This window comes from Clarias gariepinus, chromosome 2, assembly GCF_024256425.1.
Source record: "Clarias gariepinus isolate MV-2021 ecotype Netherlands chromosome 2, CGAR_prim_01v2, whole genome shotgun sequence".
Classification (NCBI taxonomy): Eukaryota; Metazoa; Chordata; class Actinopteri; order Siluriformes; family Clariidae; genus Clarias; species Clarias gariepinus.
This window is the reverse complement of record NC_071101.1, coordinates 13,209,230-13,236,917: the sequence shown is the minus strand read 5'-3', so window position 1 is coordinate 13,236,917 and position 27,688 is coordinate 13,209,230. Positions and strand designations below refer to the sequence as shown.

The 27,688-nt window shown below is 38.2% G+C and overlaps 1 protein-coding gene across 6 annotated transcripts in view; it reads right to left on the bottom strand.

The window, feature by feature from the left end:
- Positions 1-3,025: 3,025 nt before the first annotated feature.
- ppp3cb (protein phosphatase 3, catalytic subunit, beta isozyme) overlaps positions 3,026-27,688 on the bottom strand; it is a 57,490-nt gene continuing 32,827 nt past the window's right edge. For 3 of the 6 annotated variants that reach the window (XM_053488489.1, XM_053488497.1, XM_053488514.1), the window contains exons 6-14: positions 25,894-26,033; positions 19,126-19,203; positions 14,919-15,013; positions 14,648-14,773; positions 13,902-13,979; positions 13,195-13,279; positions 11,699-11,796; positions 11,327-11,374; positions 3,026-6,136 (exon numbers count right to left, since the gene is read on the bottom strand). In XM_053488489.1, coding sequence (XP_053344464.1) covers positions 5,958-6,136; positions 11,327-11,374; positions 11,699-11,796; positions 13,195-13,279; positions 13,902-13,979; positions 14,648-14,773; positions 14,919-15,013; positions 19,126-19,203; positions 25,894-26,033 — 927 coding nt within the window. In that variant the 3' untranslated portion in view covers positions 3,026-5,957. The remainder of the gene's footprint in view (positions 6,137-11,326; positions 11,375-11,698; positions 11,797-13,194; positions 13,280-13,901; positions 13,980-14,647; positions 14,774-14,918; positions 15,014-19,125; positions 19,204-25,893; positions 26,034-27,688) is intronic. The other 3 variants (XM_053488505.1, XM_053488523.1, XM_053488532.1) reach the window with 3 other exon arrangements.

Here is a 27,688-nt window from a genome sequence, read left to right as displayed (position 1 = left end):
GTAGTTCAAGCCTTTTATTGTTTTGATATTGATGATTTTGGCATACAGCTCATGAAAACCCAAAAAATTTGCATATTTCAATAAAAGAAAAGTGTTTTTAATACAAAAAATGTCAACCTTCAAATAATTATGTTCAGTTATGCACTCAATACTTGGTCGGGAATCCTTTTGCAGAAATGACTGCTTCAATGCGGCGTGGCTTATATAAAGGCTTGAACTACTTCAGTTGTGTGTAATTAATCTAAAATATATGAAAGTCTAATGTTTATCAGTACATTACAGAAAATAATAAACTTTATCACAATATGCTAATTTTTTGAGAAGGACCTGTATAATGAGATTCTATCAGCACATGAGATATTCCACACTTTGTATTCCAACATGCAGTTTTGGATTTATTAATTTTTCGATTTGATATTAATCTTTGTTTTAAAGATCAGCACTTTTAACGCCACATTCTGTATACCGGTATTTTAGCTTGTGCATCAAAGACTAATGAAAGCCAGCAAACACTATATGCACCTCCTCATGGACAACGTGTCAGTGAGCAAGACCTTCTGTAAAATGTACTGCAGGAATGTTAATAACTGATGAAGACAGAATTCCTACAGGCAATCAAATCCAGACATGAGAAAAAGCAAGGACTCTGCAGGAAAAAGCTGTAATCTCGGAACATTTTGTAACTTACTTGACACAACACGAAACTCCGTTTTGAGCTTTTGTTATTTGATCCACCCTTGTTTAATGATCTGCTCGTTATGATTCAATGCCAAACTGAAGTCAGTTACAGTAAACATTAAGACATGTTTCCACAGAAGAAGGAAGTGAGGTATAAGAGTGTGGAATACCATGTCTAAAGGAATGGAGTTTAATTCTGACCTTGAGGCTACTCCAGAATTCTCTTCCTGCAAGATCCTGTTGTATTACTATTCTAATCTCTTTTAAAATTTCCGTTTGCAAATCCAGTTTCTGAGTGCATGGTGGATGTTATATATAGAAATATTTATTTCTAAAAATAAGCCACGGGACAAAAGGACAACTTCTCATATTCTTCTAGATGGCACCAGACACTACATTAGGGTTTTACTAGTAATCTAATGACGCAATACTACTCTGACAGCTCTCCTGGGACTGTGCATAATGTGCATAATGTGGGTCGCTGACTCACTTCTCACATCATCTTTAACCCTTAATTTCCCAGAAATGCAAATGCTATCTTTAAGTCACGTGAACTTGCTTGAAAGACTGTTCAGTATTGTTAATGATATAACAATTTAAACAGCAATTCCATAAAAAAATGGAAATGTCGAGATCTGTGTACTTAAATAAAATAATAATAATAATAAAGAAATAATAAACTTAATAAATAAATAAATGAAATAAAATTATATTTTTATTTATGTAACCTTGCCAAACCATTTCCATTTAGAAAAGCCCAGAAAACCTTTTTTTTTTTAATTAGTATTTCATTAAATCTCCATTTGAACACCCCATGTAGGAAATATCAGAAGGATTAGCATGATGTAAACGTTCTTTTTTTTCCTGACTTAAAAGCTTTCAGACACTGCCATTTTCTACCATTAGCATTCAGACATGTCCACTTAAAGCAGTACATTATACATTGGGATAATATCGTCCTAGTCATTAACACAATCAAATGCAAAATGTCCAATCTGTCAGCTGTAACTTTTTATATGCTGAAAATTGACTATTAATCGATGTAAAGTTGACAGCTTCTGAATGTTCCTCATAAATTGGACACGAATACAATGATATTACCACTTACTCTAGTTTTTTCCCAGTAATTTTGCTGTCATGGTTACAGATTTCCTTTTGTTATTTTTAGACTTATTTTATTTACTAAATAGTTTTGTTTTCTGATTCCTTGTGGTTTTTTTTTTTTGTTTATTTCAAATTTTTGTATCTTCTTTATGCATGTTTTGGGGTTTTGTGGGCTATATAGTTATGGTAATGTTAGATTTTTTAATAATATTATTATCATGATTATTATTATTAATAATAATAATAATAATAATACATTTCTCTTTACATTTTTTTTATTTGTGGTGATACACTTTTTAGTTTTGTTTTTGTCATTTTTATTTAGTGTTTTTCTCTTTTGCTATTATGTTTCCAAATATGCTTTTGTGATTTTGGATTAGTTGTGCCTCCATACATTTTTCTTTACTGATTCCTTGTGTCTTTTTTTTCTTCTTCCTTTTTTTATTGGGGGGGTGGGGGGGGGGGGTGTGTTGTGTGTTTTTAAGTTTGTTGTTCGTTTTTGTAAAAAATTCTGCATGTTCACTTTTGCAGATCCTTTTTTTTTTTATTATTTCTAATACTTTTTATGTGACCAAGACCTGGTTGAGAATGTTTACCTGAGGTGGGGTAAAGTTGAGCACAACAACAGCTTCACCACACACTCACCTAAGAAACTAGTTTGCTGTTAATGACCTTAGGGGAATTAGGACACGCCTCAGCTTCCCAGAACCTACAGAACATCTTTTGTCAAATGCTTTTATGTTTTCAATGTCACAGTCTTAGAAAGCAAGAGGGAACTGTTGCAGTGTGTGTGTGTGTATGTGTGTTTTCTTAAACAAGTCTTCATAAATTCTTTTATTATATTGAAAGTTTACTCATTTACAATTTTATTATTGTTTTACTAGTCTTTATTACACTTACGTTCTACAGTATATGAATACTTGATATATGTATTTTTAATCACTTCAATACAGTTTGATACGCTGGCCAATCTCCAGATGTTAGGACTGTTGCTATAATTAGATACAGTGCGAAAATGTGCATTGAATTCAGTGTGGAGAATGTGTTTCAAAAGTGTGTAAGTGCATAGATATTTAGAGTGAGCACAGAAATGGCTAAAGGTCCATGCATATTTTATTCAAGAGTAAAAAAAGAGATTTGTCCCATTGGGGCATGCGTACACTGTGTGTAGATCAAAAGTCCAAATGGCAAAACTAAGAGGAAAATATGAAAAAGAGTGATATATATATATATATATATATATATATATATATATATATATATATATATATATATATATACAGAGAGAGAGAGTGAGTGAATGAGAGAGAGAAAGCCAAAGATAGAGAGAACCACAAAGAACCCATGAACTGCTTTAGTTTTCAGTTTTAAAGTAAAGCACAATGAGTGACCAAACCAGAAGTCAAGCCAGAAACAGCAGAAAGCTCATTTTATAATAAACAAGAAGAATATTGAAGAGAATAATGATGACTGTTGAAGAATATATCTTCTTAAAAACAATAGGACGCCAGAAGACACGTCCGTATTTGCTTTACATTGTTGAGTTTCCCATGCAGTCATGCAGCCTGGATGGCTTCGCAAACAGTTATACGATCATTCACGCAACTGAACGACTGCCGTACGTTAACAGAATAGAGAAAGGAAAGAGAAATAAATTAATAACAGAATTCATAAGCGCCGCCACTGAAATGTACAGCAACAAAATTACAGCAAAATTTGTAAATGAAAAATTAAAATAAATAAACTTAAATAGAAAAAAACATAATGTGAAAAAAAGGTAAACCAAAAAAAGAAAAAAAGTATCTTTTACACTTTATGTACAAAGCGAGATCCCAAGGCGTGTTCTGAGCAGCCGGATCAGTCTTTTGAAGCTGGACAGGCCAGGACCTGATTGAGACCATACACTAGGTGTGTATATTTGCACGAAGAATGTCAGTGCGTGAATGTCCACATACTCCAGAACCTCATGATCCCACCGGTCCTCCAGGACAGTTCGAGATATAAACGCGTGATGTGAATGTGTGCCTCTTGTTGAGTCCAGCTTGTTCGGGTCCTGCGTGATTACGACAGTTTTACAGCGGGTCCTGATAAAATGCAGCGACAGCAGTGTGACAGCCCACAGAGCGGATGAGTAAACATGAATGGGGGAAAAAAAACAAAACTGCATCACAAGTGTCTTTGGGTCAGGTCCCGGTTTTCATTCGACCGCACTGGAGGCTAATCTGATAAATACTAGTAGCAAAACATGGTAAAGAAGAGCTAGAGATTGTGAAAGTAAATATATATATATACATGTATATATGAATACTGTGCAAATGTCTTAAGTCATCCCTCATTTCTTCATATTTAATTCATTTAAATTCTGTAAATTAAATTCTGGAGCAAATGTTTTACTGCGACAGGTTGTTTATGTAACAGCCTCAGCAGCGACCTCATTTCCCCTCTCATCTGTTCCAACCACTCAGAGTTCAGCATCACCAGTACACTAATCACCGGCCTGATCATCTGTCACCATCTGCACCTGTTTCTCACTGGTTCATGCCTTAAGTTAGATGTTGTTTTTATGCGTGAATGATTCGCAGGCTAAACAAAGAAAAAAAATTTCTCTGAAACTGCTCAGGTACAGGGACTAGATTAAAAATTGATCAATTAGAGAAGTATTCCTCAAAAGTACATGAAAATTCCAGAAAGTCTGACTCTTCGGAAAGAAAATATGAAGAAACGAGGGGCGGGATCAAGACTTCTGCGTGGTATTGTATATACACACAGAGACACACAGGAACGCAAACACGCACACATACTGTAGTAGGGCTGTCGGGTCATATTTTACATTTGAACAAATCGAGAATGTTTCATTGTTTAAGACATCATGTTCTGTCAGACTTTTTAACCTTAATGAAGCTGATGTTAATAAACACATCAATTAAGGCTACCTTTATTTTTTTACATATTAAAAACTATATATTATGGACGTAACACAATCTACTGTTAGTTTTTGCTTGGATTTAATTTTTCATTTTCATTTTTAATTTAAAGATGAAACCGAGAACCGTGTGCACACAGTGAATGGGATTGTTTTTTGTGCTAAAAGTCTAGATCACAAACTTTTTTTATTTTTTTTTATTTTCCTGCAATATTTTATATGAAATTAACTCTCAAAATATAAACCACCACCATTCAAAAACTACGAATTTACTACGTCAATCATGATGTATTTTTCTGTTCATTTCCAACACACTGCATCAAGGCTGTGTAGAACGCTACATAGCCACCAGAAAGTCAATTAGGATTTTAAGAAAATTTAAATTTTGCGTGATTGAACAACTTGACTGAGTGTGAGTGTAACCTGGGATGTGCAGTACATTTTCTGTATGAGCACATATACATTTTTCCACCTTGTTGTAAATTAATAATAGCTTAAATGCTGAATTTAGTATCAGCGTCCTGTATGTGCCAGGAAAATTCTACATATCACCAACAAATACATTTTGAAAACTATAAACGTTCAAATTCAAAAATATGATTGCTTTAATTTTCAAAGTGATGTTGAACCTTTGATATTTCACTACTAATCCTATAAATGATACAAAATTGCATTTTTAATTAAATAGACAGCCCTAACCGACTCGCACACACTTTTGCATACACACACACACTCCTCTGTCAGTGAATGGATATCACAGACGCCGTAATTTTCAGTTTCCAGCAGGCAGGAAAAGAGGAACAGTCTTCTGTGATTAAGCCTACTTCCTTACAAAGTAATTACACGTCAACCAACTGCCCACACACACACACACACACACACACACAACAGACACGAACTTATCCAAGGAAACAGCGCTCCAGCATCCTATTATCAGTTATCATGTCATTATACTGTACAACCCACACACTTGTCTCTCTCCTTCACACACACTTTCACACACCCGTCTCTTTTCTACTTCGATAAAACATGACCAGACTGAGCTTTAAAGCAGGACGTCCTCCAGCATTAAGAAATAAAAAAAAATAATAAAAACAGGCTCTTCCGTTATCCCCCTCAGGCCACGTCTCAGGTCACAGCCGGACATCCACTGTGAAGAAAAGAGTGACGCAGACGGATGGAAAGACAGGACAGAGTGAGGGAGAGGGAGAGCACAGACGGAGATGAAGAGGAGGAAGATGAAGATGGGGAGTCACTGAAGGTTGCTGTTGTCGTCGGTGCCGTTGGACTCGGCCATGTTCATGCGGCCCATAGACAGACCCACGCTGTTGAGCACGTCGCGGCGCGGGGGCATGCGCTCGTTTATCCGGTCCAGACCCTTCGCCTCCTCGAAACTGGTGATCTTATGCTGCGGTGAGAAACCACGGATAGCTGGAGAGAGGAAGAGGAGAGAGAACGAGAGAACGGGAGGAGGAGGAGGAGGAGGAAATAATCAGAAAGAAATAGTTGAATCAGGAAGAAAGATGGGAGAGGAAAGGGACATAGATAAAGGAGAGAGAGAGAGAGAGAGAATGAAAAAGAAATGAGACAGGAAGAGTGAGAGAAGTATAAAGAGAGGGATGAGAGAGAAACACAAAGAGGACAGAATCATGGTTCTGCTGAAACAATGTTTGTACATTTTACAGACACACACACACACACACACACACACACATGCCAATGCATTCTTTAATACCCCACCACTCATTCTTTAATACCCCGCCCTCTCTTTCTTTAGTACCCCACCCCCTCTTTCTTTAATACCCCGCCCTCTCTTTCTTTAATACCCCACTCACTCATTATTTAATACCCCACCCACTCATTATTTAATACCCCGCCCTCTCTTTCTTTAATACCCACTCACTCATTATTTAATACCCCGCCCTCTCTTTCTTTAATACCCCACCCACTCATTATTTAATACCCCGCCCTCTCTTTCTTTAATACCCCACCCACTCATTATTTAATACCCCGCCCTCTCTTTCTTTAATACCCCACTCACTCATTATTTAATACCCCACCCACTCATTATTTAATACCCCGCCTTCTCTTTCTTTAATACCCCACTCACCCATTCTTTAATACCCTGCCCCTTTTTCTTTAATACCCCACCCACTCATTCTTTAATACCCCACCCACTCATTCTTTAATACCCTGCCCCCTTTCTTTAATACCCTGCCCACTCATTCTTTAATACCCCACCCACTCATTCTTTAATACCCTGCCCACTCCTTCTTTAATACCCTGCCCACTCATTCTTTAATACCCCACCCACTCATTTTTAATACCCCACCCTCTCATTCTTTAATACCCTGCCCCCTTTCTTTAATACCCTGCCCCCTTTCTTTAATACCCTACCCACTCATTTTTAATACCCCACCCTCTCATTCTTTAATACCCCGCCCACTCATTCTTCAATACCCCGCGCACTCATTCTTTAATACCCCACCCTCTCTTTCGTTAACACCCCGCCCACTCTCTCTTTAATATCCCGCCCACTCATTTTAATACTCCGCCAACTCATTATTTATTACCCCACCCTTTCTGTAGTTCCCCACTTTTGGGAGGCCAAATATAAAAATAATAATTTAAAATGCAGTTTTACAAAAATTGCATTTACATAAAAGGGATACTGATTCTGAAACTTAAAATACCACACTGGTCAGGCTCTATGTCTAAAATTTAAGTGAGAATTAGTAACTCAAGTGAGAATTAGTAACTGAAATCTTTACCATCACTAATAATCATTTATCCCTCTCTCACTCTGACTCATCGTTTATACCAACTAGGGACCGTGGAGGCCAATGGTGACTATTGCATTTTTTTCCATTTGTACGACCGTGATGGGAACTCATTCGCATGCACATTCACACTCTACGGGCAATTTTGAAACGCCACTTAGCCGCATGTCTTTGGAGGTATGTGGGAGGTAACCAGAGTACCCGGAGGAAACCCACCAAGCACGAGGAGAGCATGCAATCTCCATGCACACAGACTGCGAGGCAGGAATCAATCCCGGACCCTTGAGGTGCAGGGCAACAGTACTAAACCCCTAGCCATGAGCATTTATACTTATTTATTTATTTATTGAATTGTGTGGGAATCAAAATTGAAATAAAATGTAAACAATAGATAAAATCCAGTTAAATAATTAAATGAATAATTAAAATCCCACAAAACAGAGCATAATGTTGGAACTAAAACAAACAAAACAAAAAGACAAAACTGTAAAAATAAAAAAAAAGAAAAAAAACAGAAGATCAAAGTAGGACAGTGACCAGGAGAGCTCACACACTCTGGCATACACAACTGAAATACACACACTTGTATCATCTACTCATTCAACTTTCGATGTTTCGCATAAAATTTTACAAAACACACACACACACACACACACACACAAAAAAAAAACAATAAAGAAATTTGTGTCAGCTGAAGAGGAGGTCACTGTCTCTTTTTTTTTTTAAAACCACATTCTGAATCACAAGGAACTCACACAAACATCAATGTTTCCAATAGAAAACGAGACCAGGATCTACAGTAGTTAAATATTTTAAGACGTCTGGTCCACTCTGATCTCTTCTAATGGAAACATGGCGGAGATGATGTGAAACGCTGCTCTACAGGGGATGCATTCACACACAGCATTTACAGAAACTTTTTTTTTTTTTTACATAAACATCTCTATCATACAGTATAATTTTTCCTGCTGTGTTTCTTGGGTTTCGAATGCCCCGTTAGCAGAGAGGTCACATGATCTCAGCATAGGTCACCTGCTCATGAGGGACCAATCACAGAGGCAGCAGTTGTGAGGCAAGGCGGGGCTGGACAAGGGTCTTGTAATAGCATCTGTGTTACCATTCAACACATAATAATAATAATAATAACACTTAATTATAATATTTAATTAGGATCAAGTAACATGCTGTGTCTCAAATCGTATTATACTGTGTAAAAGTCTAAAGCATATAACTTTAGATTGGTTTATTCATGCAGTGTGTGTTAAATAAGAATTTAAATATTCTTCCCGCACAAGGAATTGAAACAGACTACTTTTAAGGGTTGTTTTTTTTTTGTCTTCTTTATTTAAAAAAATCACTAAAGCCGACAGAATTTAACAAGCATAATGATTAGCTATGAACTTTTAGCTGCTCATTTGATAAAACACTTTGAGGTGTACGACTATAGAAATATAATAGCAATCAGTTATCGCTACTTTATTTTAAAATAGCTCAGAATTATTATTATTTTTTTACTTTTTTGTCCCTTATAATCACGCTGATGTTTTGGAACAATTTGGCATTTGTGTTATAGCAGGACCAGTCTCTATTTGCATCCCTTACAATGTTAAGGTTATTTACAAACTGTAAAAGTTCTCAATCCAGAAGACTTCCCAAGAGAATTTTGAGTTTTACCCCAGACTTTCAAGAAACACCGACACTCTTCCAAAAATACCACCTTTATTGCCAAGTTAACAATTACTGAAAGGTTTCTTATGTTCAAGGTTATTTTTGCATCGTGTCCCTTGCGTAAGCAGATATCATACAGTAGAAACCATAACATATTAGAACGAGTGCATCAATATAAACCAGTGTTTCCCAACTTAATTCCTGGACGACCACTTTCCTAAATATTTTTATGTTTTCCCTGCTCTACAACACCCACTTCAATTAGGAAAAGGCTGTTGATTAGTTAAATCAGGTGTACTGGGAGCTGAGAAGGCACTAAAATGTGCAGTGCAGTGGTTCTACAGGACTGGAGTTGAGAACAATTGACCTAATGCTGTGGTTTGTCTATTTTTATATTGTATTTTGTATCTACTACCCAGGTGGGTATTGGTGGCTCAGTGGTAGGCTTATTGCCCACCATGTGGAAGTCCCAGCTTTGATTTGCAGCCAAAGCCCAAACCAGGGCATCCTTAATGCCAGACACAATTCCAGATAGAATGGAAGGATTGTGTAAGAACAGGCATTTGGTGCGCCAAATTGTACGTGGATCGGCCCACTGTGGCAACCCCTTGTCGAAAGCAGCCGAAAAAACAACATCTACTGTACTACCCTGATAATGTACTACTTAACTATTTATTGTACACTGTAGCAATAATTCCTCTGTATAATGTAAAAAAGTGACTTGCTCGCTTTAGGAAACAATTTCCGCTGCTTTAACGTTTAATTGTATTATTTACTTGTGGAAAATTAAAAATACCTTCTGTGTAGGCATTTTAGACAATAAACAGTATCTGTAACATCACGGTAGACCATTAGACCAGCAAAGAAAAACACCACTTAGTCATGACGTTGGCTATAAATAATTGAAAGTGAACTGTTTAGCTTCAACTTTTCCAACTGAAGGGGTGGCGTTCGCTGGTGGGTATGAAATAGGGCTGCACGATTCTTGCTAAAATTTGAATCAGGATTTTTCTCCATGGGAACTGAGTTCACGATTCTCTCCTAAGACTCTCATTTTTTCAACCAAAACATTTACTGCACTCAAGTAAAAAAAAAAAAAAAAGTGCTGTCTACGTACACAGGACTTTCAACTCTTGTAACAAAAAAGTGGGTTTTCCTTATTTTAGAAGACTTGTATGTTTTTGAATTTTAATAAAGTATTCATTTATTTATTAATGTGAAAAATTTTAAACCTGTTGAACATAAATACAATGTTAAAAATTATAATTAAAACTAATTAATAAATCGCACTCAGCCAACTATAGTACAGTGAAACCTCGGATTGCAAGTAACACGTTTTGCAATTTTTTAAATAAATTTTGACCTGAAAAACGAGCAAGTCTTGGTTTATGAGTACCAAGTATCATGTATCATGCATCATGCATGCACTTCTTGTTTTGGCACGGTGTCAAATTACACGCGCACACACACATAACAACAGGCCCAAACACACACACACACAGTGCCTGCGCGCATAATCGGAAACACTTATCTGTCGGGATTTATTTTTACTGTTTTTCATTAGAAGGTTAAAAATCCATTTTCTCCCTCAGCCTGTCATTATATGCTGACACAAATCTTTAAAAATACAGACCGGACCAACACAAATCTTTAAAAATTACAGACCGGACCATTAACTAATATTTTTAATAATCACGTGCATATGCTGCAGATCTCACAGCTTTCAACTCCAGCAACTCCAGGAAACTCCCTGGCAGTCATGTTGTTTTTCTATCTGTTGTCTGCTACATCTATCTCTATCTGTTGTTCCCGTTTTCTCTGCAGTGCATGATGGGATTTCAAAATACACTATGGTCTGTTTAGTGAATTATATTTGTTAATGTAGTGTGAACACAGAAATATCTGAGTACATTCGATTTGAGACACAGCTAATGTCAGGTTTTAGTATTAGCAGTCAGTGTGTGTATGTGTGTGAGAGCGTGTGTGGATATGTGTGTGAAACCATCAACGAGTCTGGAATTTATTTTTTTCAGTAACATCAGATGACACAGCCCCTGACCTTTCATAGCCACCTCAAGCTAAGTTAGCTAGCGCACGCTAGCTAGCTAGTGCACACTATGGGTGGCTATGCAACCTCTGAGCAGCACAGATAGCAAGGCCGGCTGGTGATTACCTTCACTGTCCTCAACCGCCTCGATGGCTTCAATGGCCTCGATGGTTGCTGAGAAAGCACAGACAGACACACAGAGAGACGGAGAGACACACAGACGGAGAGACAGAGAGAGGAGGAGTGAAAGGAGGAGCGTTATTGTGGCAGCCATGCAACCGGCACGAGCCGCCATGAGTCCGCCGCCGAGGCTGGGTATTTAGCGGTTTAGCGTTAGCCAGATAGCACCGCTAGCCAGTTAGTAGTACAGTGTACTGTAAGTGCATAGAGTTGCTCAGTAACAAGAAAATAAAAAATGTCAAATTAGGGAGAAAGAGAAAATGTGAGAAGAGATAAACGAAAGTGGTGATGATTTAATTTTTTTTTTATTTTGCTTACCGCTCTGTAAAGTCTGTTTGCCTCCAGAAAGAACGCCGCTGGGCAGCATGCCGGTCGGGGTCAGACCCTTTAGGGTCAACACGTTTTCGCTCTCCTCACTGTAGTTTGAGAATCGCAGTATAAGTCACAGTGAAAATATTCAGAGGGAATATAACTGATATAATGAGAAAATACATTAATACTTTCAGAATAAGGTCACGGACGCTGAGTAAGTTTGTGGAGTTATACCTTATTCTCCTTTCTTTATACAGTATATCACATTATTTATTTTTTTTAATCAGTGGCTCCTAAACTTAATCATACACCGTTCAGCCATAACATTTTGACCACATGCCTAATATTGAGTAGGTCCCTTTTGCCGCCCTTTTGCGATGCACTGTGTGTTCTGACACCTTTTCTATGGGACCATCAGCAATAACCATTTCAGCAAATTCTTTCGTATCTGTCGATATGGACCAGCCTTCACTCGCGATGCACATCAGTGAGCCTTGGCTACCCAGGACCCTGTTCTCCGGCACTTTTGGAAGGTCCTAACCGCTGCAGACCAGGAACATCTCACAAGAGCTGCAGTTTAGGAGTTGCTCTGAACCATCACACAATTTAGTCTGCTGCACAATAGCTACAGTTTTGTCCATGTCTGTGCAATTTTGTCCCTGAAGTTGATGTATTGGAAGCATAAAAAAATGGGCAAATGTAAGGATTTGAGAGACTTGTGATGGCTAGAGGAAAAGCAACTCCAAAACTGCAGCTCTTGTGAGATGTTCCTGGTCATACATAGCTGACTTCTGGGTCAAATTCAGGGTGCGGTGTGTGTGTGGAGTTTCAGTGCTTGTGTAGTTCCATATAATGCTAACTTAAGGCCTGTACCATAAGTAACGCAAAAGTGGGGAAAACTTTTTTTATTAACTGACAAAGGAAGTTCATATTGTACATATTGGTAGAACGGAAGGTACTACTCAACATCACAAAGATGCAGTGATTGTCATCATTGTACCAAACTCTCGAAATCTCTTTGAAAATCCACTTTGTTGCATTTGACAGTTTCCGACAGTGTGGTTTTGTCTTCAGTGCTGGTTTCTCCTTCCTTAAACTTCATGCATTTGATGAAAAATGCGTGAACATTCTGTAGCGCAGTGGGGGACCATTGACTGCGACAAAGGGGATTTGCAAAGAGGACTCGAAAGTTGGGTTTAACGATGGCGCAGATACATTCCTTGTTATGGAAATTATGTTCAGTAGTACATTTGTTATACTCTGAACCCCTGGATACATCTCACAGGAGTGGGCTCACAATGCCTCGTCGCTCATCACCAGACACAACTCGCTGCCCTGAGCAATCAGTGGACATCTGAAAGCTGTTTGACTCACAGCACCTTAGATATCCACAAGGCATGGTGTTTCTGCTCATTGCGTGTACCCATCATCCCTTTCATCTAATGATCCGAAAACACTTCGGTGTAGAAGTATAAGCCTGCTTTTACATGCTCTTTACTCACCGTAAGACGGAGAACATTTTGGCCATTTTGCCAATGGCACGGATTTTGTTCCTGATGACTTCCTTACGGGCAGCTGCAGCATTCGCTGAGCGAAAGAACATAGCACACACACACACACACACACACACACACGCACAAACACATACACACATGCACACACACATGCACACACACACACACACAACAAGTGAGAAAAAGTCTTCTCAAAGCTAGCTCTTACCTCTGTTAGTCAGATTTAGAAGTTCATATTTTTAACGTAGATTGTCGTCCCTAACTCTGACCTTATTTAGGATGCAATGCATAGCCAAAAGTATGTGAACACATAACCGTCACACCGATATGCGTCATTTCCCACTAATGTAGGATGTTGTAGCATTACAGTTCCCCTTCACTTAAACTGCAAGGCTCAAACCATGACAAAGTGAGATCCAGGAAGACATGACGTGCCAGGGTCTGGGGTGGAAGAACACAAGTGTCCTGCACAGAACCCTGTCCTCAACCCCACTAAACACCTTTGGGATAAACTTCACTACAGACATCCTCACACAACATAAGTGCCTGACCTTACTAATGCATAGCTGAATGAACACAAATCCCCACAGCAACGCTCCAAAATATTTAGAAAAGCACATATGGGTGCGATGACTAGCTGTACACAAACATTGGGTGATAATATAGTGTAGCTAAAATCTGGGATTTGACCTCACCGTCATAGATCTCTTCTCCATCGTTTACGAGTTCATCATCAGAACAGATGCTAAGGACGTTCACCAGCATCTCAGTCACTGTGGAGAGGTCAAAGGTCACAGAGTGAAAGAGAGAACTGTCTCCAATCTATCCACAAAGATAGTTTTTGTGGTTTTATTTTTTTATATAATAATAGTTCTGTTCATTATAGTATATATCATTATATTATATATATAAAAAAATACATATAAGATAAATAAAAATTGTAAAAAGTTTTTAAAGTTCATACATAAAGAAATATATAATCCATCAATATGTCCATTTATAATACACACCTAGTGCAAATGTTTCTGGTGTTTTTAATGCTCTGGTCCAATTTAAAATAAAGGTATAATAAATAATTGTTTAAAAAAAACATTGCTTAAAAATAAATAAATCAACACATATTAAAACTTTATTTCATAATCATGTAGTTGAAGTAGGTGTAATAACGTCTGAAATATTTTAACAAGACGATATTATTTGGTTGGTGGTGGCTCAGCGGGTTAAGGCTCTAGATTACTGATCAGAAGGTCAGTGGTTCAAGCCCAATTTCCAAAAAGTTGCCACTGATGAGTCCTTGAGCACGGCCCTTAACCGTGTTTGCTCCAGGGGTTCCATATCATGCCTGACCCTGCACTCTGACCCCAGTCCCAAAGTGAATAAAACCTCCACCCTGAAACACACTAAGAATAACTATATTAAAATATCCTCATTCCTCACATACCTTTCTCTCCTACGAAAGGCAGAGACCAGGTAAACACGTCCATGAAGTTGGGCAGCCAGTAAGGGTGCGGCGAGCAGTTAAACTGACGTATGTTCATCACGTTGTTCTCGTATTTTAGCACAGCAGCTGCACAAACATCAAATAATAGTGACATGCATCAGTGCGTCCAGTGCTAATGCTAATCCATCAGCCAGCCGAATGACTGTTACTTCATCAATACTAGAGCCTCAAAATCAGTGTGGACCATTAGCACACCATAGAAATGACCGACCTTTATTATTGTACACGTCCAGATAATTCGGAGCGGAGAAGATAGTGATGAGGGACGGGAAGCCTGTCGTCTGGCTTTTCCTGTACATCCGATAACTATTAAAAAAACAAACAAACAAAAAAAAAAGAGGTGATGACAACAACAATAACAACAATAAGAAGAAAAAAAATTAAATGGAGAAGATTCTATGCTGGAGGAGAAACAATTGGATGATGGGAAGAATGCTGGGCAAACTGGTAAGGATGAATAAATGACTGGACAATAATGGATAGTTGGAAACTAAAGAATAATAGATAGATGGATAGATAGTGTTCAGATTGGCTGACATTTTGGTATGGTGAAGCAGGCCAGTAGAAAAAGATCAACTATAGATGGGTGATTGGATAAACGTGTGGATGTTAAGCAGGTTTACATTTACATTTAGTCATTTGGCAGACGCTCTTATCCAGAGCGACTTACATTTTTATCTCATTATACATCTGAGCAGTTGAGGGTTAAGGGTCTTGCTCAAGGGCCCAACAGTGGCAACTTGGTGGTTGTGGGGTTTGAACCTGGGATCTTCCGAACCGTAGTCCAATGCCTTAACCACTGAGCTACCCCTGGCCCCGTTAGGTTGTTATAGATAGATAGATAGATAGATAGATAGATAGATAGATAGATAGATAGATAGATAGATAGATAGATAGATAGATAGATAGATAGATAGATAGTAAGGAGACTGGTATATATGGATAGATAAATAAATGGGTGATGGATGGATGGTGGAAGGAATGGTGAACAGGTGGGTAGTGATAAGTGGATAATTAAATATGTGGAAGGCTGATGGGTGGTGGGGGAATAGTGGGAAAGGAAAAAGAGATGGATAAAATTGATTGTGGTTTGTGAGGATGAATGATAGGCAGGTGGGAGAAGATGGATCAATGGAAGTTAGAAGGATGATAGGGGAATGGTAGGCAGGTGGGATGTTTAAATAGATGGATAGGCTAAGCTGAGGGAAGAGTGGACAGGTCGGTAGAGATGGATGGATGGTGGGGAATGCTTATCATACAGTTAAATGGATGGTGGAACACTGGTGGAGAATGCTGGGCAGGTGGGTACAGACGGATGGATGGTTGCATGAGTGTAGGGGAATGGAGTGGGCAGGTGGGTATAGATGGATGGATGGATGGTGGATGAGTGTAGGGGAATAGAGTGGGCAGGTGGGTATAGATGGATGGATGGATGGATGGATGGTGGATGAGTGTAGGGGAATGGATTGGGCAAGTGGGTACACATGGATGGATGGATGGTGTATGAGTGGTGGTGGAATGGAGTGGGCAGGTGGGTATGGATGGATGGATGGATGGATGGATGGATGGATGGTGTATGAGTGTAGGGGAATGGATTGGGCAAGTGGGTACACATGGATGGATGGATGGATGGATGGTGTATGGATGGTGTATGAGTGGTGGTGGAATGGAGTGGGCAGGTGGGTATAGATGGATGGATGGATGGATGGATGGATAGATGGATGGATGGTGGATGAGTGTAGGTGGAATGGATTGGGCAGATGGGCACACATGAATAGATGGATGGTGTATGAGTGGTGGTGAAATGGAGTGGGCAGGTGGGTACAGATGGATGGATGGATGGTGTATGAGTGGTGGTGGAATGGAGTGGGCAGGTGGGTATGGATGGATGGATGGATGGATGGATGGATGGATGGTGTATGAGTGTAGGGGAATGGAGTGGGCAGGTGGGTATAGATGGATGGATGGATGGATGGTGGATGAGTGTAGGGGAATGGATTGGGCAAGTGGGTACACATGGATGGATGGATGGATGGATGGATGGATGGTGTATGGATGGTGTATGAGTGGTGGTGGAATGGGGTGGGCAGGTGGGTATAGATGGATGGATGGATGGATGGATGGATGGATGGATTGATGGATGGATGGTGTATAAGTGTAGGGGAATAGAGTGGGCAGGTGGGTATAGATGGATGGATGGATGGATGGTGGATGAGTGTAGGTGGAATGGATTGGGCAGATGGGCACACATGAATAGATGGATGGTGTATGAGTGGTGGTGGAATGGGGTGGGCAGGTGGGTACAGATGGATGGATGGATGGATGGATGGATAGATGGTGTATAAGTGTAGGGGAATGGAGTGGGCAGGTGGGTATAGATGGATGGATGGATGGATGGTGGATGAGTGTAGGTGGAATGGATTGGGCAGATGGGCACACATGAATAGATGGATGGTGTATGAGTGGTGGTGGAATGGGGTGGGCAGGTGGGTACAGATGGATGGATGGATGGATGGATGGATGGTGTATGGATGGTGTATGAGTGGTGGTGGAATGGAGTGGGCAGGTGGGTATAGATGGATGGATGGATGGATGGATGGATGGATGGATGGATGGATGGTGTATAAGTGTAGGGGAATGGAGTGGGCAGGTGGGTATAGATGGATGGATGGATGGATGGTGGATGAGTGTAGGTGGAATGGATTGGGCAGATGGGCACACATGAATAGATGGATGGTGTATGAGTGGTGGTGGAATGGGGTTGGCAGGTGGGTACAGATGGATGGATGGATGGATGGATGGATGGATGGATGGATGGTGTATAAGTGTAGGGGTGATAGAGTGGGCAGGTGGAGAGGTGAATGAATGGTGGATGAATGGTGGGGAAATAAAGTGTGAAGGTGGATACAGTTGGATGAATGGATTAGGTTACACCTAAAAACATCTAGTAAGTTAATAGAAGTAACAGAAACTACATTATTGGGGGATAAGTTTTCATTTACTTTTCTTCTTTGAATAGTATATCCATATACTATAACTATGTTTTGTTCTCTGCAGAACCTTTTCACATAGGGCTTCATCATAAAGCTTTTAGGGTTTAAGACAGAGTGTCTTTCTGCTCCACGATGAATCATTAAGGCAGAATTGTGGACTTATAATTTTTATGAGTAACGATCGTTATGGTGAGATTTGTGGTTTTGTCTCCACCCTGGTTACTCCCCTCAATACCAGTCAGCGCCAGCACAGTCTTAGTTTTAGTCATGCTGTTGACTAAGAGAATTATGTTAGGGGGAGTCCATTAACAGGGGATTTATACATAAAATACACCATGCTGTTTCATAAAGGATCTTTACTGGATTGACATTTCTTAACCACGGCCTGAGGAAATAAATGGTGAAATCTCCTCAGTTACCTGAAAGGGACAGGAGGTAAAACTGATAGGATGTACAATCAGCATGTGTGCATGTGTGCAAACTTCGGAAGTTCTTACATACAAATACAAAACAAGATTTTGTGTCAAATCACAGGTCTATATAGTGTTTATGTAATCTTTTAAATAAATGATCATCCTAAACGTGAACATTCCATGGAAAGGGATTAAGAAATAGGCACAATCATAAATATAATGGCAGGAGTTATAACTCGAACTTTCATAAGAAAAGACTGCAGAAATGGAGAGATTTGTGCTTTATAGTTTCTCCGTACTGCATTATTTTATCTTAATAGCTTTAGGAGCGAGAACAAAAGATAGTCTGGTGAGGGACTGCCTATTTATAGCTCCTATAATATATGTGAAAACAAGAACAAGAGGAGAAAGGGCCTGAAGGAAAGAGTTTAGCAATCTATAAAAAGAGCGAAAACAAGAACAAACCGGTCAGATAGACATAAACCGTAAGTGTAAATGGATAGGAAGTATGATGTTATTCTTTAATGAATTACGAATAAGAGTGCTGTTATTGGACAATAATCAAATTAAATGAATAAATATATAGTAGAACTTACATCATACACTGATTATCATTTTATTAAAAAATAGTTCATAATAAATAACAAATTTAGCATTTTTCCTTAGTTTCTTGTAATGTACAACACAAAGGTCAATCAAAGCTTCATTTTATAAAAAAAAAGTTCTAAGAATGAAAAAAAGAAAAAAAAAAGTCCTGAAAAAAAAACAACCTATATCCGAGTTGCTAACGTATGTTGCACTTTTCAGGCTTTCATTTGCCTTAGTGCATGCGTATGTGTGTGTAACCTATTTCCCACACGAATGTCTCCTACCTGTGTGCAGTGATGTGGTTAGATGTTTAACTAAGGTGGAGTTCACTGTTGTGGAGTTTACTGATGCTGCAGTGATGCTGAGGTTTATTTTAAGTGAATTCAGTGATGTGGTTCTAATGGAAGCGACTGTTTCCGCTTACCCTGCGTCCTGCGCCTCATGGGCTCTGATCACAGAGAGCAGGTTATTGGTCTGTAGGAACTCACACACCGCTGGATAGCTGGAGGCGGAGAGAGAGAGAGAGAGAGATAATTTAGTATTTAAAATATAGGAAAGAAAGGAACAGGGAGAGACAAAAAAGAAGCAGACAGAGAAAGTGAAATACACAGGCATATGAAACAAAAAGACAGACAAGGAGATGTAAGTACAGTGGAAGAAACAGAGACAGAGATATACAGTATATAAAAGAGAGGTGGATAAGGGAAGACAGAATAAGTGAGACATACAGAGAGACAGAGACAGAGTACGGATTATATCGAAAGAGAGAGAGACAACAAGATGGAAAAGATTAAAGCGTACAGTATAGAATGAGAGTGAGACAGAGATAAAAGACAATGAGACAGAACGAGAAACACAATGAGACAAACAGAGAGATAGAGATGAAGTGAGACAGACAGAAACTGTGCCAACTGCTAAAAGAAAAAGAGAGAGATGTGTATACCACATTAAAAGACAAGGAGAGACAGAGACAGAATGAGAGAAACAGATATACAGAGAAACAAGCACAGAGATAAATAGATAAAAGAGGGGGAGAAAGAGACCTACAGTATTTAGAATGAAATAAATATAGAGAGACAAACAGACAGAGAGACATAAAAAGAAAAAAGACATCATGAAGAGTAACACAGAGAGACAGAAAGAGATGGGAATAGAGAGAATTAGTTAAAGAAAGGGAGAGAAAGAGATATGTGTATAGAATATGTAGAAAGAACAATTGAATGAAACTCTTCTTTCACACTATTATATTCTATGTCCAACAACCACAAGATGGCAGCACTGAGCACATTCTTAAACAAAAAAAAAAACATTGCACATTTTATAGCTGAAAAGTGATCATTTGAAGAACAGCTGTGCAAAAATGTATTTTAGCATGTTAGTCCCTAAAATTGAATGCAAACTCATTAGTATTAAAAAAATTAAGTTAGTTTGTTAACTTTATGTGAATATGTGCTCAATAAATCTCCTAGAATGTAAAAAAAAACCAAATGTTAGAATAAAACACATGCTAGGGGTGCAAAAACATGATTAAAAAATAACATGATATGGGTCTGCATGGAAATTTTAATAACTAAAATAAATAAACACAACCACTATGTGTTTATGAATTATTTTTTAAAATCACCATGCCCACAATTTCATCATGATACTACAGACTAGCCAGAAGTGCTAAGGGATCACACGCTCTGTGTTCTATATCAGCCTTTAAAACAGTTTATTAATATTTTTAAAAAAAACAAAAAAAACAGAGAAGCTGCAATAATAAAATGAGCAGATGGAAATCTCACACTGCGCTTACAGAGTGCTTCTCTTTCTCCCTGCTCGAGCGCTCCTCTCTCTGAGCTCAGTCGGAAAACTGCTGCTCAAAAATCACCCCGCTCTTAAACCTCTTTCATAAATGACTTCATATGATTTCGCAGGCCTTGCAGTTTAAAGGAAAGTTTGCCAGAATGTTTGTCATCATTTCTAGATGTAACAGGGCTGGACGATGAGATCTTACCATGAAATTGGTGCTAAACGTAGCTAATACAGTATTTTTATACATAGTGTTTTATATTATATATGTTAGATACCTTCTGAACTTTTCCACTGTAGTACATGAAAAATGCATAACATATATAGGACAGTATGTTGGTAAGTGTTCCATAGTACCATACTACAGTACACGGTAGAATATGGTACTGTTGTATGAAAATATGTACACGCACCACACTATAGTGCATGGTTTTAAAATGGTACTTGTATTTATATCAGCAAATAAGTACACTATATAGTTAAAGGTATTTTACCAAACTTGTTAATTATTGACTTGAGGTGTTTCAATTAGGTCCTGTATCCCCAGTGAAAGGCAGTCTTAATGCTTCAACATACTGTACCAAGACATCTTGGACAATGCTACAGTATACTTCAAGGTCCTTTTCTATTCTAACATGAAAGTGCCCCAGTGCACAAAGCAAGGACTATAGAGACATGGTTTAATAAGTTCTGTGTGGAAGGCCTTAAACCCTGACCTCAACCCCATCAAACACCTTTGGGATGAACTGGAACAGAGATTGTAAGCCAGGCCTTCTTCTCATCCAACATCAGTGCCTGACCTCAATAACGCTCTACAGAATGAATGGGTACAAATCCGCACAGAAACACTCCAAAATCATGTGGACAGCCTTGCAAGAAGAGTGGAACCTGTTATGGCTGCAAAAGGGGGACCGACTCCATATTGATGTGGATGCATTTGGATACAATGTCATTGAGGGTTTGGCTTAAAACAGTTATACAGGCCTAACAAAAAATGTGAAATGAATATGAAAAATGTATAAATTATTACAGAATGTATTAACCTGTATGGTTTTCATTTTAATTTGAAGAAGAATAAAATACAATGAAACGAAAACAATCATTTATCTGTGTACTTCCTTGTCTGGTTCTTTCTCTCTACTCTGACCAAGTGATCTCACTATGAGAGAAGTCTTACATCGCCTGGTGGTGGGCTTCTACCACTGTAAACCATATGTAAACCAAAGCTTATCGATAGGGCTTCAAAGTAGAGCACATACCCGTTTGGTCATACATGACGGACATATAAACTCATTTATTCTTATTGTTTAAACAGTTAACCACAAACAGCAGAGATTCTCCTTCCCTCACTCACTCATCGTCTATACCGCTTTATCCTATACGCAGGGTCGCAGGTGGCCTGTTGGAGGGAACCGGAGTACCCGGGGGAAACCCACCCACAAGAAAACGCAATCATATGATCTATAAAGATGCATGTTGGATGGATGGTGAAGTACATACCACTGTCTTCTGAACCCCCTCATATGATTCGGATGATAAAATCATCGCACTTGTAAAAGCAGATCTACACCACTGGGATCGTTGTTCCTTGAAGTAATGTAAATTCTGAATCTTTTCAGTGAGTCAAATTTATACGGCCACAGCTCAATAGTAAGAAGTAACTGTTTCGGCTCCCAAACAAATCATTTCTCAACCTTTTTGATACATTAATCATATGCCAAAAAAAATAATTGAATAAATAAATAATAATAATAATAATAATAATAATAAAGGTATCCATGGACCACTCAGTCCAGACTTATTATATGACCTACTGACTATTAAAAGGCTTTAGAACAGACCAAAGTTGATATTATTTATACTATTTCATGGTGTGTATCATTCTGTTCATCTCTGTTCTCTCTCTATATATAAATTCCAAATTGAAATGTGACTTACTCAATATTAATTTGGAACTGTTCTATGAAATCACAATCGAGTCAAGCTGTTTTACTGAATAACACAATGATACAGTACTAATATTCAGTATTGCACGCTTGCACATGTAAGATTGTGATGCAAGGTGCCATAGGAGCAGTGGTGGTACAAAAACACTAAAGCTCTGCGTTATTGAACGGACGGCTCAAGCTTCAGCATCGTCAAGTTGCAGTGTTGGGCCCTTGAGAGAGGCCCTTAACCCTACCTGCTCCAGGGGTACAGTATCCAGGTCGACCCTGCGCTCTGACCCCAGCTTCCTATCTGGGGGTTGTGAAAAAATTATTTTGCTGTGCTATAAAGTGCTTGTGACAAATAGCAGTCTTATTCTTAGTCTTAAGCTATTAAGGCCACGGCATCATACACGCTGCTCTGGTTTTCATTCTCCATGAACATGTGCCTGTTGTTTTCTCCGCCTTTGTCTGTTCCTGGATGTTCTCAGTTTATTCCCTTGATTAGTTTGTGCATTTATAAACTCTGGTCTCTTTGCCTCTTGGATGTTAGTGTGTCTTTATTTATTTCTTTGGTTTTGTTTAATTTTCACATCTAAACCTTGTTTTGGTTTCCAAGTTTCCGCCCTGCAGGTTGTCAAATCATTGCGGCAATGATAATCTGACAATTTTATGACCACTGGAACCACCTTTGGTATTAGGTTGTTTTTCGAAAGGTAGAATTACTTTGATAAAATGACGTCGGACCAACATTGGCTACATGACGTTAAGATAATATTGAACAAACGACTTTTTATAATTATGATCCCGGAGCCCACTGCAGTCTTTCCTAATAACATTCAGCAAGTGGAACTCCTGATCCTTAAAAAAATTGATGGATAAATTGTCGCAGCCTGCAGAATAGACGCCTCTGTCTGTGAGAACTGTACGTTCCCCTGCACCACTTGCACATTACAGGAATACGTCTAGGAGTTATTGCCATATCCACGTACAGTCTTGACTTCGCTCCTGGCCATTTCTACATGTTTGGACCATTTAAGGAGTTCCTGGCAGGCAGTCAGTTCATGTCTCCAGCGTACTGAGAAAACTTTCTACCTTGAGGGTGTCTAAGCACTAGTGAAACACTGGGATAAGTGCATTAGTGTAGCTGGGGATTATATAAAGAAATGAAGGTTGTTTCCTCCTGGCTACACGTTTAACACATGCACAGCTGATTTATACAGTACAACTCCCACCAGTCACTGCAGTGTCTTATCTTATCCTGACTAACCGAGCACAATGAAAGCCTACAATGAACTTCTTTTTTAGAAGAAATGAGAAAAAAAATGGCAGAACATTTTCAACATCTCCTCTCACACACACACACACACACACACACACTACATCTCCATCTCGCCCGCTCTCCTTTCATTGATGTTGGATTTCATAAGATGTGGGGGGAAAAAACACAGATCCATCTCTATCGCTTTTGATTTATTTATATATTTATTTCTCTCGCTTCTCACTCTCTTTCTCTCACTCTTCGGCAGTAGTAGCCGGTTGTCATAGTAACAGCAGATCGCCCCGATTTCCCAGGGGATCGTGGGAATTCTTGTGTTTTGCCGAGCCTGACCGCTGTTTGGGCTGCTTTACAATTCCAATTACAGACGCAGGCTCATTTTCGCACTACACCTAATTGCCCAGAGCACACAGCTCTGCACACATGCATGCACACACACACACACACTCACATGCACATACACACGTACACACTTACTGCTCAGCCACTGAATATTCCAACACAAACACGCGCCAGGTCCGTGTTCCTGTCGGAAAATTCACACGGCGAGATTGAAAAAAAAAAAAAGAAACGAGAATCACAGCAGTTAACATAAAAAGCTTTGTGTACAAATTTAGTCGAGTGTAAAACATTTAAAAGTTTTTGTTCTATACCAGAGGCCTGCTAAATGCTTTAATCTGATTAGTCAAGAGGTGTTGATTAAACAGCCGCAGCGGCTATAACTCAAATCAGGTTTATATTAATCACTTGCAAATTGCCGTGATGAAAGAGGAATACAACGTGCTGTTATTGGAAAATAATCAGCTTCAGTGTAATGACGATCTGACCTCCTTCTTTACTAATTCTTTTCCTATAACATCACATCTTAGTGTTATAGTGTTATTAACATCATAAGTTCTTATACTCCCAATTTATTATAACCTTAACTGAGTATGTACCAGCCAAAAGTCTGGACACAACATGGTCTTTCCTGAGCATTGTTGCAATAATCTCCTTTGAACAGTTGATATTGGGATGTGTCTGTTACTTATGCTCTGTAAAGCCTTTATAACAATGAGGTGAAAAATCCAGTGTTGTTTTAAGATGTAGAAAATGTTCTCCCTGTGCTTAGTGGGTTTCCTCCGGGTATTCCAGTTTCCTCCCACAATCCAAAGACATGCAGATTAGGCTAACTGGTGTTCCCAAATTGCCCGTAGTGTGTGAATGCAGGAGTGAGTATGTGCATGTGTGTGCCCTGCAGTGCATGGGCACCCAGTCCAGGCTTTACCTTGCCTCGTGCCCTAAGTCTCCTGGCATAGGCTCCAGGCCCCTATGACACTGTATACAGGATTAAACGGTATAGACGATGAGTGAGCAAGTAAGATATAAGATTAAAGATTTAGCAAACATGTACTATAGTGTGACACACATATTACTAAAGCTGTGAATCACAGGATTCAATTTTAGAGCTCTGCCATTTTCGATTTGATTTTATTCAATAGCATTAATTTTTTTTTTATCTATTTGTCCAAAGCAGCTATATTTCTTACTTATATATATAAGATGAAGAAGCCATACATTCACTTAAGTACTTTCCACATCAATTTGTATTTTATCTATTTGTATGTTTTCAAGGAATTTGTCTATTTTAAACCAAAAAACACGACTCAACAAGTCTCTCTCTCTCTCTCTCTCTCTCTCTATATATATATATATATATATATAGAGAGAGAGAGTCGTGTTTTTTGGTTTAAAATAGACAAATTCCTTGAAAACATACAAATAGATAAAATACAAATTGATGTGGAAAGTACTTAAGTGAATGTATGGCTTCTTCATCTTATATATATATATATATATATATATATATATATATATATATATATAAATGTATATATATATATATAAATGTATATATATATATATATATATATATATATATATATATATATATATATACAGTGGAACCTTGGATTACGAGCATGATTCGTTCCGGAGCGGGCTCATATTCCAAAACATTTGTAAACCAAAACTAATTTTCCCATAAAAAATAATGGAAACTCTAAATATTTTTTTTACCGCCCTGAAAAAATAAATACATGAAAATAATTAACACAAAATATGAAGTACAAATAAAACAAATGAACCTGCACTTTAACTTAAAAAAAGGAAAAAAATAACCCCGACAGATAAGTGTTTTTCCGACTTGCTTTACCTGTAGAAGTAGGAGCAGCCACGGACAGTGTTGTGACTGAAATACTCTTGCGACTTCTCGTTGCCAAAATCTTCTAGCGGATCTGACCACAGAAGATCACACATGGGCCCAAAGGCTGGAGGCTCTTTAAACCGGTCCAGCTGGAGCACAGAGAAAGAGGAAAGAGGGGTATTAATTTTTCATAACTCATACATTACCATACCAAGACTAACACAAAATGATACACTAGGCTACTTTGATCACATCGACACCTGTGTCCTGAGTCTCATACAGAATACAGGGATTATCCAAATTCAAAGATCCAAACATCTCATTTTTAATTTAAAGAACTTTTTGTGTCTATGTATAAATTGTAAGTCTGGACCTTTAAAGATGTTCACAGGAAACACTGAATTTTAAATAAAACTCTGTTCACATTACAAAAATGATAAATCAGCACAGGGGTGTTGAGACTTGACTGTTTTAATGCCAGCCAGGTTGGATTACATAAAAAAAATCCAGCAGGAGTTAACAGAACAGTTTTTTTTATTTCCTTAAGGCTAATAATAACACCAATCAGTTCTATATTTTTCAATGTAGACAATTTCTATTCTATATTTTTCAATATAGACAATTTAGGCCTCTTCCAAACGGTTAAGATGTCACTTTATGGTAAAAGTATTAATACATTTAAAAATATAACACAACACACATTTAGTATTTTTTTTACAAGTATTAATACGTTTAGAAAGATAAATTCTATCTTTTACACTAGATATTTTTTAGCACAGAGTACCTCAACCGAGTGGTAGAGATGGCTCAAATAGGATTATGTTTATGATTTTTTTTTATTAATTTATTTATTTTTTACAATATGAGATCTCTTTCAAAGAGTTTTTCCTAGGGACACTTGCTCTCAGCTTGTTCATGAGGGACAAATTGATAGTATAGTCTATACCTTTTTCCATACACATTCTAATTTATTTTCATAAAATTGCGACAATGGCATTGTTTACAAAAAAGTTATACGATAAAAAATTAATTTTCTATCAAAACATTAAAAAAGGGTTGAGACCCCACTACAGTGGAATAATTAAAGCAGGTCACATGGAAGCTGTAGCTGTGAGACACACGGTGATATTAATTAATTTTGCTTCTTTTTTTAACATAAATGATATTGCTTGCTTTTCTGACAGGATAACTTTAGTTTCACAGCTTTTTAATTACTCTGACTCATGATTTGTTCCTAATGTGTTACAATTGTAAAAATTCCTTGATGACAGTTTCGTAACATACTGTACAAGACTTGCTGTCTAAGAAAATCTATTCATATATCTGGCTGCTTTGACACTGAATTTATTAGCGATTTAGCTAACAGTGTTAAAACACACTCTGCTGCCATCTTCAGGTGAAAGGAAAAATAGCAACATTTTGACTCGCCGCATTTTGTTACTTTTTTGCTATTTCTAATAAGGAAAGATGCTCAAGACAGTGGAGAGACCAGCGATGCTTTAGGGCTTAGAGACAGTGGCACTGAAGAAAAGACAGGAGGCAGAGCTGAAGATGTTGAGGTTCCATTTTCTGATCTAACAATCTTTTGCAACTTGGCTGTTTAATATCTGTTTCCGATCCTGGTAAGCTCTAAACCATGTGCATTTACACTTGCATCTGTAATTCTAATAGATTGAACTTGTCGAATCTGTAACACACATAATAATATCCAAATAAGCTTATTTTCATATCACTTCAAGAATACTGAACCATGCCTTAAACACTTTCTGTAGACGAAGTAAACAAGCTAACAACCAATGTGAAG